Source organism: Hemicordylus capensis, chromosome 8, assembly GCF_027244095.1.
Source record: "Hemicordylus capensis ecotype Gifberg chromosome 8, rHemCap1.1.pri, whole genome shotgun sequence".
In the NCBI taxonomy this organism is placed as follows: domain Eukaryota; kingdom Metazoa; phylum Chordata; class Lepidosauria; order Squamata; family Cordylidae; genus Hemicordylus; species Hemicordylus capensis.
In genome coordinates this window covers 29,498,146-29,513,529 of record NC_069664.1, presented here as the reverse complement: position 1 = coordinate 29,513,529, position 15,384 = coordinate 29,498,146, and the positions used below count along the sequence as shown (strand labels likewise).

The window sequence follows — 15,384 nt, the reverse complement described above, 5'->3', positions numbered from 1 at the left end:
CTTGGCCACCCCGTCTGCCTCTGGGATTCCAAGCCTCAGGCAATATTGGACAAAGTGTGAAGCTGCCAGTGTAGCCACAATGCCGTCGGTCATGGGCCAGCAGGATGCCACGCTAAGCACTCATTTGTCTCTTAAGCCCCATTGTCTGGGTTGCCGATGAGCTGGTGACCTCTGAGACGCAACCGGACATCGAGAGGACAGAGACAGGAATTCACTGGATTCATGCTAGGAACCAGCTGTCCAGAACTCTTGCGACATTGACATCTCTTGCGGTGGGGAATTTGGCGCCTTGTTTTGGTGACAGTGAAGCTAGTGATTGCTGGGGGAAGGGAGACAATCAGCTAACTACACTGCCTCCAAACCAAACGCTACCTTCGCAGGAGGCCAATCTGGAAAAGACAAAACATTTTCAGCGATTACACCTTGCAATCCATCAAGTTACATCTGGTGAAACAGTAGCCAATGACAAATACTAGGCTGTGTATAATCATGGCTGCATGCATTCTGTCATTCTGCTGCTAGGAACGCAGAATTTAGCCCTGGCAGCAGAATTAAGCTAGATCTTAATCATTCTATGGTCCTTTTTCAATCTATAAAGTTCTTCACAAGGGTTATTTCATTTATCCTCATCACAAGCTCACAAAGGTGCTCAGGATGAGAATTAATGACTGCTCCAAGGGCATCCAGTGAGTTTCAAAGCAGAGTGGATATTTCATTTTTACCTCTGCTCCATGCTGGCCTTAGCTAAGACCATGGTAGAATTCTACTAGAGATAAAATATCAAAAGTATCATCAGGAAAAGAGCTGAAAGACGTATCAAAAATTCCCAATACTTCTTACATCAAGTATACATCTCACAAGGTGCCTCTAAAGTGCTGGAAGTCCCATATAAGGTGTAAAACAGATGTAAGAGTTTCTCTGACACAAGATACATAACAGAAAATGTAGGGTTTGCCCATAAGAGGCTTACCTTGAAATAATCCCGATGGCAGAACTTGCCTTTATAATTAAATACAACAGCCTGGAATCATTTCAAAAACTTGAGCTGCTTTCACTGTGCCTTTGAATTTCTTCCTTAACAGAAGAAATGTAATCTGAGTCTCAGTTTCTAAGGCTGCAAATCCCAATAAATAAAGAGGGGTTTCTGAGTAAAGGTGCATAGGATCAGGCTGCAAACTAGCTTGCCCATCTATCATGAGCACCCGCAGGCCTTTCCTGGTGGTGGGGGTGGAAGGAAAGGCTGCAATATTTAATTTATTTATTTATTTATTTATTTATTAAAACTTTTATACCACCCTTCCAAAAGGCTCAGGGCGGTTTATATTAAAACAACATCAAAATAAATTAATTAAAACAAAAATTATAAAACAGCATAAAACAATAATTAACAATTAAAAACATCATAAAACAACAATTAAATAATCAGAACAATTTAAAAACAAGTTTTAAAAAGCTGAGAAAGCTTGGTTGAAGAGATGTGTTTTCAGAAGTTTTAAAAAAGTTGCCAGAGATGGGGAGGCTCGTATCCCAGCAGGGAGCACATTCCACAATCTCGGGGCAGCAACTGAGAAGGCCTGTCTCTGTGTAGCCACCAAACGAGTTGGTGGCAACTGGAGATGGACCTCCTCAGATACAATACCCAATTACTGGGGAGTAAGCCCCATTGAATTCAATGGGACTGGCTCAATGGGGGGGTGGGACTGCTTCCTCTTGTACCCCCCTCTGGATACCCATGCCACCTATCCCAAAATACTTATTCTAAAGATGATAACAACATGTGAGGGCAAAGTTTCAAGTTAAGTAAGGCAACTTACTTAAGTGAGGTGCACCCATAAGTGACAGATGCTGGCTGTTCAATCTCTGTCCTCAACAACTTTGCACTCAACTGGTCCAAGCAAGCCTAGTTGTGGGGTGGCCCCAGGCCTAATGTTTGTATACACACAATGTAGCCATGGGTGCTCAGGTTTCCCTTATGAATGGCATACAGATTAGCACTCTGGAAGTGGTAGGTTAACTTTACTACAGGAAGTGGTAGGTTGACTTTACTACAACGTTTCCATGGGTCACACAAACACAACTGGAACAGGAAAAAGTTGCCTGTGAAAAACCAGGTTTCATCCTGTCAGGCTTTGAGCACTATAAGGTGCAAGGTCTATTTAAATATTTAAATAAATATTGACTGTATCTACTGTATGTCTACATGTCATTCTTCACACTGTGCCAGGCAAGCCACAGAGGCCCAATCAATGAAAATGCCGTAGAATGGAGCCACAAGGAAGTTCACCAATGATTCCGTACAACTACTCAGAATCCAAGTGTATTATTTAATAGCGCACAGATGTTAAAGAGGTGGCTGACATCCAGACTGAATTAGTCCTGAGTTGCTGTTGGCTCGACTTTGATTCCTGGAGACCACAAAGCCATGTGGTTTTCTTGGTAGAATACAGGAAGGGTTTACCATGGCCATCTCCCGTAGTTCTACTGAAATTAAGTAGTCCTTTAGGGAAACTTCTGAGTGGTACTATTGAGCAACTGGGTCTGGAGATCAGCTAATGATCCTTAGGTTAGGGTGGGGAGGGGTGGGGCAGAGGACCATTTCACAATTTTGTAGCCTTGCTATGCCCTATGGCCACTATTCAACATAACCATTCTGCTGGGGGTTGCCAGAGTTATAATCCAAAATTTTAAAGACTTGTTCCTTGTCTTGGATAGCTGTGGTTCCATAGAGGGCAAAGAGTGCCACTTGGTTCAAAGTAAAAACTTTGGTTGGATTCCACAGGTTCCCCTTTAGAAACTTTAATCAGGGCAAGACTAGCGATCTTTCCGTAAAGCAGTCTTTCCAAGCCGATTCCTTGACTGCTCCCTTACCTGCCAAGATGAAGCCATCTGTCGCTTCCCGTCTTGGTCTACAGCCATCAAAAGCTCCCTTCCAAGCAAACATGAGGTTTCCAGTTTTCAGGGCATGCTGAAAGCAGGTTCTTGGACGCAAGCATTCACATATGGTGGCCCGTTCAGTTCCAGAAGCTTTTTCTGAAGGAGAATCCTGGCAAAGCAACCGTCCACCATCTTGGCCTGTTTGGGAAAGTAATGTTTGCTCCTGGCCTGGCCGGCAGTTGCTAGAGAACTGATGGATGGCTTTTCTTGTGGTCATGCCTGGACTTGCCCGGCAATCAGGGAGACCCGTAATTTAATCCAGTAAGGAATGCAATGGCTGAGGTGGGGGCCCTGTCCAAGCCCTTTCGATAAGGATGGAGCCCTTCCCTCTGACTGTGCCAAGTCTTGGAGATGGCCCATAGAAGGACTCACTGATGTTTAGGAAATCATGGCTGTTAATGGCCAAGGGAACTGGCGTGCCACGGGCAGCAAGGTTGCTGTGACACTCATGAAGAGGAATAGGGTGTAACTATAATTAAGTGGATGGGTTCAAAGAACCCAAGCCCCCCTGCTCATGAGGGGCCTCCAGCTCCACCCATCCCAATTTTCTTCATTATATCCCTCACTCCAAGGGGCAAACATAGGTCCCTTCTCCCCTAGCTACGCCCCGGGAGAGGAACAATAGGGCCCATCAGCCTGACTGTGGCACAGAGTTAGGCCTCCACTCCTGTCTCCTTTCCAGTCACAGAATTCCAACATGGTATGCCATGTGGCAATTAGGAAGGCCAGCAGGCCAGACAGAGAGGCACCGTTGCTCTTCTCACTGTCCCTTGTGCATTCCCTACAGCCAAACACAGTAACACACATTCAGCCACTGCAATACTGCTGGCAGAGGAGGAGGATGTGAGACAAGGCAGCTGCTTGTGTGGTTGCTGTTTCTGCATAAGAGCTTCTGGGCAGGCGCAGTCTATCTGAGCAGCATGCACTTGGAATTCCAGCATCTGCCATTCCTGGTGCTAGTTCCAGGAGGAGAGGGGAACAGAGCAGGGAGCCTGCGTGTGATTAGAAAATGAGTTATTCATGGCCTCCGGGGCCGTCTCCGTTGCTCTGGCCTGCGTCTGCCTTTGCAGGTGCACAGAACGTGCTCCTGTGCTCTGTGAGAGTCCTGATCGTGATGTTGCCTGTTGCTGCTAGGGTGACTCTAGAAGAAAAGGGTCTATTTATAGCTCCGCTTGCCAGTCCAAGGTAGTACATTGCCAAAGGCTTGTTCTGCGGGCATTGCCACTGGCACTTTGACTGACCTTCTCTGGAATACAAGCCGTTGCTTATTCAGCTGTGGCTGCTACTGTAACGGCCAGGCCTGCTGGGGCAAGTTGGCCTCAGGCATAGCTAGGAAACAGCATTCCTGACTGGTGCTGACCCCAGGCCTCATGGCCTTTCCTTCCCACCCCTCACCCCCCCATTTTGGAAGATTGGAATCAGAAGGAAGTACTTTGCATAGAGTATTTTTTACAGACTATACATAATCCTCAGGGGGGTGGGGTTTTTTGTCACCCCTCTCCGTCCCCGTCCCCTCCACCGAACTGTGTGAGCTGACTGTGGGGCAGAGAGGTGACTTCTTGGCTCTGTCATCTGCTGCCATGAGCAGGGAGAGATGCAACTGGTGAAGCTTCTCTTGTTCCCTTGCAGAAAGGGAAACACCTGTTGAACTTCTGTCTGCCACACCCCCATTCAAGGTGCAGATCTCTGTCAGAAAAACGTGGCTGTGTGAAATTAAAAACACACACACACACAACAAATCCTTTTTTCAAATCATAGCTGTCATGAAGGTTATTGGCAAAGAGTGGCAAGGTGTTTACTGCCCCTGTCAGTGATCATGTTTGCTGTGTTTGCAGCTTAGTTCCTTTCTTGGCTTCTCCCCGCCCCCAATATGTGAACATGCAGGCACGCTCAAGAACCATGGAGTGCACGGCTGCCTCCCACACTGCAGGGGCTGAGGGACATTTCGACTGTCTGTCAGTTTCAGTTTCCTAGCACACCTTTAACCCAAACAACCTCCACCACGTTTGCCTTTTAAATCAGCGAGAGGCAAGGCTAGCGCAGAGAAAATGAATACAGCATCCAGCCAGGAGTGAACCTGAAACTTCAACAACATGTAATAGGGGAGGACATGAGGGGTCTGCAAGTGGCCCTTGGGGCAGGGGCCAGGAGTGTTACAAGCATGCCCCTATCTCCAGCAATGACAGGTCAGACACTTTGCTATCTACAGGACCATCTTATATCCATTGTTATAGTCATGGCTTCCTGCAAAGAACCTTGTAGACTGTACCTTGGCAATTCCTCTGTTAAGGACCTCTAGCCTCCCCCACAATTTTCCATGGTTCCCTTGGAAGAGGGGATTACTATAACCCATGCAGTGTCGATATAGCCTCTTTCAAAACCATTGCTGTTGCAATAAGCAGCTATCCCCTTTTCCCCCAACAGGCAGGACTCCTGTTCCTTTCATAACTGCATAAGAGCAGTTCTGCATAATAAGTTATTCATAACAGGTAAAACTTTTCCCGCCCAAACTTTCATCTCTCTTTCATCTTGTTTTGCCACGGATAAAAGGCATAGGAGCCCTGCTAGGCAAAAAATGGCAACTATACCTGTCCCTGCAAAAGTATGAGTGACTTGAAGCCACTTACTGGAGAAACATGGGGGAGAGTTAGCTTAAAAAGAAAGAAGTTTCACTCTTGTGAGTCTAACACAGAATGAAGATGAAAGCTTTAGTCCAATGCATGTCAGAGTAAGTTGCATCTTCCTCCTGAGTATACATGCATAAGAGCACTGGGTGTAATGATAAAGCAGTTTATTCCCCACCACACCCAACGGCCCTGCATCCCAGATTAAAAAACAAAAAACAAAAACCCAGAACTTTTCAGAATCAAGGGCAGTGAAATATTTGGAAATAAATCAATCAGGAACCAGGCTAAAACAATGATATTGCAACTATATACACACATACATAATTCTCTGGTCTTCATGCTTTATGTTGGGTTGGCTACTAGACTGAGTGCATCATCTTTAGTAGCTCCAAGAGCTCTTAATTCTCTATAGCCCACACCTGTTTCAGAGCTTGTCTGAGCCACTTCACTGCTGTATATATAGGCCAGAGGCTGCTGTAGTAAAAAGCTATTTTGCTAACAAAAGAACTGTAGCTGGTTACAGGGATAGAAGACCAGAAGAAAGCTTTGCCAGGGGTTTTGTGTCTGTCAGCAGCTGATCTTTTTCTTTGTCTCCTCTAGAATTTGTTGCCAGTGTGTGTTTGGCTCTGTAGCATCTTGGTATAGCTTAGTTTTTTGGCAGGTTGGTCCTAAAGGGACCTGCTAACTAAAGGTAATGTTTGCTAGTTTCTCTCTAGGAGGATGTATTCTGCCTACATAGAACTACTAACTAGAATGATGAGGGAGAACTTTGAGATTACCCAGGAAAGAGACCTTGGCTGTAGTGGAAACCTCAACTTTTATGAGCCATGGCAAAAATAAAACAAAAATAAAATGCTGAGAGTTTGTAAGGGGGCTGCAAACAAAGTGGAAAGTATTTTAATGGCATGATATAGACACAGTGTTTTAAGTGTGGCCTCGTTTAAAATGCTCTGTGTGTGCTGGTCAGCTACTTTTAAAAAATGCTATTGTAGAGCTGGATATTGCAGCTGATGAGTAAGAGCGTGGATGTCCCAAGTGCTTAGGGGGCCTCCTGTTTAGAAAAAGACTAAACATCAGGGGCAGCCTCAGATGTCTTGCAGCTGGAGGTAAAAGACAACACGATGACCCTCAGCCTGTGGGCAGGTGGTGCTCAGCACTTTCTGACCACACTGCTAAGACAGCAGCCACATGTGAGCACTCTGTCTATGCCACTAAGCTAGGCAGGGGTTTTTCCTAGCTTGTAGGAGCAGGGAGAGAAAGGAAGAGACGTGTGTCAGCAGGATAAGAGGTAGGGGAACCTGCTCCAGCTGGTGGGTAAGTGAAGGACAGCGGGTGCGAGGGAGACCTGGCAGTGGCCACGATTTGCTGTGCACCTCCTCATGCTGGAGGCACTTCTTTTGTCCTGCCTCATGGCAACTGTCCCTGTCAAGCATGATGGAACTAATACCTTGTCCTGAATGGGTCAGATAGAACCCCTCTGGTTCAGGACGAGGCAAAAACAAGCATTTATTTGCACAAGAAATAACGAATTGCCACAAGAGGCAGTAATGGCTGTTAACTTGAAGGCCATTGAAAAAGTATTGGATGAGCAGCAGCCATCTTTCTACTTAGCCTTGGCTTCAATGTTCTGCGGTAACATACCTCAAGTATATCGTGAGGTAGATGTTTGGGATAACCACCCATTTATCTCGGCTTGTTTGCTCTTGGAGAACTTGGTTGGCTGTGGTTTGGATGGGAAGGAGCCATAGGTCAGGGCTGGAGTATCTGTTTTGCACGCAGAAGCTTCCAGGTTCAGTCCGTAGTATCTCTGGTTCAGGACGCTAGGAGGCAGGTTCTGGAAAGACCCCTGTCTGAGACCTTGGGCAGTTTCTGTCAGCCAGAGTAGATGGTTCCTGGGCTAGAGGAGTTAGTGGTCTGGCTTGGTGTGAGGCCAATATGCATGATCACTTGATGGACTTGGATCTGCTCTAGAACTGGGATGATGTTGCGTGAATGTGCAGACTGATGCCTGATGCACGCTAAAGATTCTTCCATGTAGTACTAAAAAGCCATAAGTCTCTCCAGTACCTAGCTAGTGTGGCTGTAGAGGGTGGGGTGAGATCACAAGAGGCCCTTCAGAACACTCCGTTATTAAGAGAGCCTAGCATGATGATAACTTGAGCTAATTGCAGAAACCAAGAAACTAATGCAAATTGACAAGAGCCTTAATGTACTGACAGTGTTCACTTCTCCCTTGTTTAATCATCTTTCAGTTCTGCTGCAAAAGCAGAGACTCTTCTGCTGTCTGCTACTAAAAAGCCATGAAAGATGAAATTGCTGCTGCAGTGTTCTTCATCACACGGCTGGTGAAGAAACATGACAAACTGAGCAAGAACCAGATGGAGAGGTTTGCATCCAAGCTGACAACGAGTCTGTTTGAGAAGTACAAGAACCACTGGTACCAGGACAACCCCTCCAAAGGGCAAGCGTTCAGGTAGAGGATGTATGCATCCCCCTCACACACACTCTGCCCCATCCTTCTACCAAAATGGAGACTCATGAACTGTTTAGACCTCTAACAGCACATGACTTGGAGACACCAGTAGCCTCTCTCAGAAGTGGTGTATTCTGTGTGTGTTGAAGTCAAGATGTTGGCTAAGCACAGAAACCAATATTGCTTATCTCTCTTCTAAATGTCACTCTTCAGATCTTGAGTTTGCAACTCAATAATGAGAAGATTTTACCTGGGGGGCCAAATGAGACAAGATGGTGGGAGATCTGTGATAGGATCTCTTTGCAAATGCCAAGGGTAATGGAATCGGGCACATTGTTTACTGTAGCTACAAATTACTGTGGCTACAAGCAAACTTTCAAGCTGATGTTAGATATATCCACTGGCAAGAGAATATCTCCTACAATAAGGCCACATTTCTTTTAGATACAGGTAGTTTCTGAAATGGAGTCAGAATTTTTGGATATTGCTTCTGATCAATTACTGATGCATTTTGCACATTTCAGACACTAATATTGATAGTGTCTGAAACACACAAAATACATGTGAGCACTCTCTCTCCAGGTGCATAAGGATAAACTGTTGCCAGGCCAGAGATCCTTTGCTGGAGCAGGTGTGTGTGGAGAGCAACGTGGACTTTGAAAGCCTTGGCCTGCCCAAGGAGATGACCGTCTGGGTGGATCCCTTTGATGTGTGCTGTAGGTGAGCTCTGAGGCAGAGAAGGCATTGATTTTTCTTTTCTTTTCTGGGGAAGACAGTGGCTCTTCCCATAAGGAAGTGGATCCTCTATTGGGGGTTAAGAACAGCCCTGCAGGATCAGGCCCAGAGCCTATCTAGTCCATCCTGTTTCCCACAGTGGCCCAACAGGTGCCCTGAGCAGCCCTCAGACAAGAGCCGAGGGCATGCCCTCTCTCCTGCTGTTGCTCCTCTGGAACTGGTATTCAGAGGCCTCTTGCCTCTGAGGCTGGAGCTGGCCTATAGCCCTCAGATCAGTAACCATTCCAGCTGTCTTGGCTTGCCAACCTTGTCCCTCTGCTGCCTAGATATGGTGAGAAGAACCCGCCTTTCACAGTGGCACACTTCCGAGGTTCCGAAGAGGACCAGGACATCTCCCAGTGCATCAGCCAGGCCGTGGATAAGGCGACCACATCAGATTACCATTCTAGCACTTCCTCTGATGAGGAGAGCTCCACCACAGAACCCAAAAACATCCCTACTGTAAGCAACCCCAACAGCATCTACCAGGTGAGAGGGGTGTGCATGTGTGCGTGTGGGGGGGATGCCTGCAGATCAGCCATGCCTTAGTAGTGGCTTCTGTGGCCATCTTTCTGTTAGCAGAACTAGTTTCTGAAGAAATCTGATGGTGTCGCCAGTGAGAAACTGTGACGGAACTTTAAAGTTGCATAGATAGTGGGAGCTGAGGAACATAGTGTAGGGGGAGCAGAGCACCAGGAATGCATTGCTTGATTTAACCTACAGTATTCCCCACTGCTAGACCACTTCTCCCTCCTCCTTGAGCTTTGCTCTATGTGAGGCAATTTGACTTTGTTTTCTAAATGGAAAGAATGTCCTGGTTTCTGCATCCCAACACTCCTACTGTTTTCTGCTGTTGGAACACTGCCCTGGGCAGAAGATACCAGGGCCGGCTTGGTGTTCAAGGTGCCTTCTAATGGACCTTGTAAGGTTCTTGAGGGGAGGGAGGGGTGAGCTTACCTGGCTGGCAGTTGCAGGGGTCGGTCTTCTCTTGGTGCCTAGTAGTTGCCGTTCTCTCCCGCCCCCCTTCATGATGCTTGGTTTTGTAGTAGAGAGCATGAATTGCCCCCTTTGCTAAGCAGGATTCACATTGGCTTGCATTTGGATGGATGGCTACACGTGAGCACCATCTGCTGTAAGATCACACACACCCTTAGGGGATGGGGCCATTGTTCAGTGGTAGAGCATCTTCTCTGCATGCAGAAGGTCTCAGGTCCAACTCCAAGCAGCATCTCCAGGTAGGGCTGGGAGTGGGAGAGACTCCTGCCTGGAACCTCAGAATTGCTGCCAACCAGTGCAGACAAGACTGAGTTGGATGAACCAAGGGTCTGACTTGGGACAAGGCAGCTTCCTATGTTCCAACTAACCTGAATGGCATGGTGGGGGGAAATAGCAGGGTGTCACCATTTCTTTCCCCTCCATAATGTCCTGGGGTCCCACACCAAGGGCACTGTGGGAAGCAAAATGGCAGCCTGGCCCAATCCTGGTGGGTGTTGGTGGCTGGTCCAGCAGCTAGGCCAGAGCACACGACTTCCTCATTGTCAACCTCTCTCTGGTCTCAGTGCAGTGACTATTGCAGACAACTGCTCCCTCTCTGGCCACAGTATCCTCGCCGCAAGACGCATGTGCTGGAAAGACTCCACCCACAACCTGCCTGTGCTCACTACCTTCAGTATAAGACCAACAAAGCCTGCCGGCCATTGGCAGGTTTCACTGCTCCACGTGTGGACAGATTCCACTGGGTCAATACCAACCGATAACCCGATTCCTCCTGGATGCTCAGAACAAGAAGACTCTCTTGCATAAAGGCTGCCTGGGAGGAGCTTCTTCAGGAGGAAAAAAACCCCAACTCGGAAGCTCGGAACAGAATTCTCGTCTCTCCCTGTCTTATTTGTTTGTTCGTGTTTAACTTTTTAAGATATACACTTGAAGGGTATAGAATCTTTTAATGAAATGATTTTTAATGCATTTTTATGATGAGATTGAAAATGGAACTGCATTTGGAAAGTTCTTTGAAAAGGAAATCCCATTTACTAATAAAATGAAATGTGTTTTTAAATACATGTTATCAGTGGCTTGATCAGTAAGGAGAGGGTCAATACATTGGGTAGGAAGCCAACCCATGGGTTGGGCAGAGCCAACCCATGGCTGCTTCTAGGTCAGTATTGTCTCCTCCTGACCAGTGGCATCTCTCTCCAGGGTTTCAGTCAGGGGCAGGGGTGTAGCTATATTGAGTGGATGGGTTCAAAGAACCCAGCCCTCCAGCTCCACCCCTCCCTATTTTCTTCATTACCTCTCTCACTCCACGGAGCCACTGGGGAGAGGAGCGAGCATAGGCCCTTTGTCCTATAGCTATGCCCCTGGTCAGGGGTCTGTCCAGAAGTACATAGGTTGTCTGAAGAGAGACCCATACTGTATTTGGAGAGAGCTTCCCTGTGGCTAGGAATGCTGGGAAGCCATAGCTAATGAGTAACTGAACAGGGCGTTGAAATGCATCTGTAAATACTCATGTGGGGCAGGCCCACACCAGTGTTTCCCATAAGAAGGATGCCCAGATATTGACTACAACTCCCACATTCTCCAACCAAAAGCCATTGCAGCTTGGGACTGTGGGAATTGTAGTCAACATCAGGGAATCCCTCTTACAGGGAACACTGGCCCACCCCCCAGGTTGTGGTGGTATATTCAAGCACCTGGCCCCACCCCAACTAACGGCATATGCATTAGCACCTGCCACCAAAGGCTGCTAGTTTGCAGCCAGCTGCAAAAAGATGGACTCCTCCTCAATTAGTGTGGAAAGGGGTCACTGCATATTGTGCGGGTGTCTGTCGGCCATCCAAATGACTCCCAGACCAGCAATCATGCTATCTAATTCTGCAGAGATGTGCCTGGGTGTGTGCTAAACTGTCAACTGGCGGCAAGGATTCCTGAAACTATTAAGGTGTAAAATGCTTTCTGGGAAGGTGCCCATCACTTAGTAAGCACAAGGCATATGTTAAAAAGTTGCTCCAAATGGAATATGGAGACCTGGTGCTTACTCTCTAATGAGGAAAAGCAAGAGTTTGGCTTTCTTTTGCACTCAGGTTTGGGTATAAATTTTCCTGTAGTGGCAACAGTAAGCACATTCTATGTGATTCAAAGAGAAGCCATGACCAATATATTTGAAGTCAGCACGGGCAGAGAAAATGGGTAGGCTTGCATATGAGTCCGGTTTCCCATCCATTAGGCAACAGACTGCTGATAACTCCAAGAAGTGAGATCCTTCCAGCGGGTGCATCTCTCTAGCACATTCTGGTCCATAGCAAACACCCCCTGAGTGTGACTCCAATCATTCCATTGTGCAGTCTACTCATTCCAAGCTTTACAGCTACAGTTTACCTTCAGAGGTGAAATGGTTATGGTTGGGGAGAAGCAAGGTTGAAGTGGGCCCTGGGATAAGAAGGAAAGATGAGCCCCTGGGACCCATGCCACCACCTTCCACACCCCCCACACCCCATGCTGCAGAACAATAATATGCATCGGGTGAAAACCAAAACATTCTCAGCATGCCCTTTCTCTTGCTCCTGTGCAAATCATGGCCACATTTGCATGTAACACAAAACTGGAGCTGAAGGGACCTCCAATTTTGAAAACTTTACAGCCAAATGCGGGCAACTGCATCAAAAAATGGAGCCATGGTTTCCTTCCCTGGACTGTGATTTGTACCTTTGGCTTGTAGTAAGGTCCACTGCCTGGACCTCCAGTTCCGCAGTACCAGCGTTGTCTGAACACTGGCACCGCAGTCTGGTGGCTCTGCAGCCAGAGTTGAGGGAGGAAGCTCCTCCCTTACTCTGGCCGCTATTGGCAGCCAGGGCTGTCCTTCCAGTTCTTCCTCCTCCTCTGCAATCAGCGAGACTGCAGAGAGAAAGCTCTCCTGAATGTCCAAATTTGGACAGGAGAGCAGGGGGAGGGGGGAATGGAACCATTGGACCCGTGGTTCTGTGTTACATTCGAAGGTGGCTAGAATCACAAATATGCACACTCTAATCAGGAGCCAGAAGTTTGCCAATGAGTCAGGGATGGGGAGGGGAGCATGAGAAGTGAGCTGTTTCCCAGCCAGAAGGCCTCTTGCCCCCTTAGGAGGATCTTTGTTCCCTCTTGTTTAATTGTGGCAACACCCCTGGATATGACTGTAGATAAATCGACTTGCAGCAACATGATAGAAAAACAAGGAGAGAATGATCCAAGACCCAGGTCTTTGTAATGTCAGAATGGTCAGCGGCAGCAAGTTAGCTGGGCTTTACCCCTCAGCTGCATGTCTTGCTTGCATATACTGCATTGCAAATACAGACATCTTTGCTTAGTGCAGAGTCTCTGGCTTGCAGCAGGCATGGAGAACCAGGAATTTCTGCTCCTGCAGTCACAAGATCTTGCACAAGACTCTGTGTTCCCTTGTTCTCAAAAGCAACAGCCCAATGGCCAAAATGTGTAGAAAATGTGATTTAAGAACAAAACAAAACAATTTGTGTTAAACATGGTAAAAATCTTGCATTCTGATACTGACAGTATTTTCAAGCTTGAGTGACAGCACCAAGACATGGTTCGGATGGCAGAAGGAGGATTTTGCAAGAAATCCTGAGTGCTTAGCTTGCAGACTGAGGCTCAGAAATGTGTTTTAATCCCAGGTTCCTACTTTTCACTGACTGGTTGCTTAATGTAAGCCCATTGTGTTATGACCCCACTTTGTTGTGAAAACAAAACGAATGTAATGAAACTGGTTGAAGAAATCAGATTGGGAGCACAATAGGATCTTATACCAAATAAATGGCTTTGCCTTAAATTAACAGTCTTAACTTAATAGTCTAGTAATATGAGATTTGCTATGAGAGAGTTCAGAGAGTACCATCTATCTCTGAAAGGGAAGATAAGATGTATTAATATGCCATTGTGGTAAAAAAAATATACAAGGGTAAAAGAAAGCATAGAAACACATGATACATTTAGAGAAAAGGGGTCTGCTTTTTTATTTAAACTTTTTAATGGTGTCTTCTGTCACACAATTTAATAAGGCAATATTGCAAACCACATATTAAGGAATGACGTAAAGGTAGATACTCTGCAGTGATCATCTCATTAATTTAAGAAAATGGAAATCACCAGCACAAGGACTAAATTTGTGTATTTTATTGGACTGTGTTTTAATAAAGTATTACTTGGAAGAAAAGAGTCTCAAAAAACACAGGAGCACTTCCCCCACTTTTGCTTTTAGAAAGCACACGGACTCAAATCAGCCCTCTCTCTCTTTCACCACCTTCCCTCCAAGCTGCTCCATTTCCTTCAGCAACAGGTCCTTCTCTGAGCCAATGTCTTTAACCTGGTCCAGCAATGCATCTTCACAAGCTGTGTTCCTGAAGATACACTGCTCCTTCTCCAGAGGTTCCACCAGCCTCTCAGTGAGCTCACCCAGCTTCTCTTCTGCTGCTTCAGGCATGGAGGGAAGACAGTGTCCAGCTGGTGGGCTGATAAGATGGAAGTGAAGTCAGGCCTTAATGGCCATGTTATGCAAGAACTTGCTGTTAGGAACATGGGAGCTAGGAAGCTGCCTTCTACCGAGTCAGACCATTGGCCCATGTAGCTCAGTATTGTCTGAGCATCTCCAAGGTTGCAGGCAGGAGTCGCTCCCTCTCAGCCCTGTCTGGAGATGCTGCCAGGGAGGAAACCTGGAACCTCCTGCATGCAAGCCTGCAAATGCTCTTCCCAGAGCGGCTCCATCCCCTAAGCGGAATCTCTTGCAGTGCTCACACTTCTAGTCTCTCATTCATATGCAAACCAGTGCAGACCCTGCTTAGCTAAGGGGACAAGTCAAGCTTGCTACCACCAGACCAGCTCTCCTCCCTGTTCTTGCTGCATGGCAGTGAAGATGCTGGGGCTGGAAAAAGCCTGGTTCAGGTCTTGCATGGGCCTACTAAGTGGAGAGACCACCTCTACTAGACGGCTGTAGGCAAGGTATTCATCATCCATTCCCTGCAATACGAGGGTCATAACGAACTGCTCTCGAGCCAGCTGCCTGTGGGAGGAGCCTCGCAGCAGGGGCGGATCTGTCCTGACCTGAGCATGGCTATCAGCAATACTCCTGGATTTGGTGTGTGGGGTGGGTGTTGACAGGGAGGGTGGGCCCTTTATCCCACTGCCGCCGAGCTGAGACAGCTAGAACCCAAGCAGACATCATATGAAGGTAGGAAGCTGCCATGTCCTGAGTCAGACCTGTGGTTGTCTAGCTCAGTATTGTCTACACTGACTGGCAGTGGCTCTTCTGACCCTCAGGCAAGATGTGGGGGTAACATTCCTTCTTCTTTTCAGGGAGTCTGCTTTCCAACAAGTCCTCAAACGCTGTGTGGGACACGAGGCCCTTTCGCTGCTGCAGACGCGAGACAATGTGCATGCACGAAGGAAGCAAAAAGGATGGTGTTCCTTGAGTTCGGCTGCCTAGCTCAGCACTCTCACGGAGCCAGGTGGGTGATATTAAGCAGCCTTTCGGAAGCGGTGTGCCAAATCTCCATCTATTCACTCTCATTGAAGATTCCACATGCCAGTGATGCA

General features: G+C 47.1%; 1 protein-coding gene across 1 annotated transcript; it reads left to right on the top strand.

Annotated features, from left to right (window-relative positions):
- Positions 1-6,038: 6,038 nt before the first annotated feature.
- BTG4 (BTG anti-proliferation factor 4) lies at positions 6,039-10,864 on the top strand. Its single transcript, XM_053269118.1, has 5 exons — positions 6,039-6,252; positions 7,814-8,034; positions 8,617-8,754; positions 9,096-9,297; positions 10,368-10,864. The coding sequence occupies exons 2-5, from the start codon at positions 7,862-7,864 to the stop codon at positions 10,563-10,565; spliced, it is 711 nt and encodes a 236-aa protein (XP_053125093.1). The 5' UTR covers positions 6,039-6,252; positions 7,814-7,861; the 3' UTR covers positions 10,566-10,864.
- The last annotated feature ends 4,520 nt before the right edge of the window (positions 10,865-15,384 follow it).

What these genes read in the sequence shown, in the direction of transcription:
- BTG4 (XM_053269118.1), top strand. Translation starts at nt 7,862, where the DNA reads ATGAAAGATGAAATTGCTGCTGCAGTGTTCTTCATCACACGGCTGGTG. An exon ending in TCCAAAGGGCAAGCGTTCAG is followed by an intron (nt 8,035 to 8,616) that starts GTAGAGGATGTA and finishes CTCTCTCTCCAG; the next exon opens with GTGCATAAGGATAAACTGTT. An exon ending in CCCTTTGATGTGTGCTGTAG is followed by an intron (nt 8,755 to 9,095) that starts GTGAGCTCTGAG and finishes TCTGCTGCCTAG; the next exon opens with ATATGGTGAGAAGAACCCGC.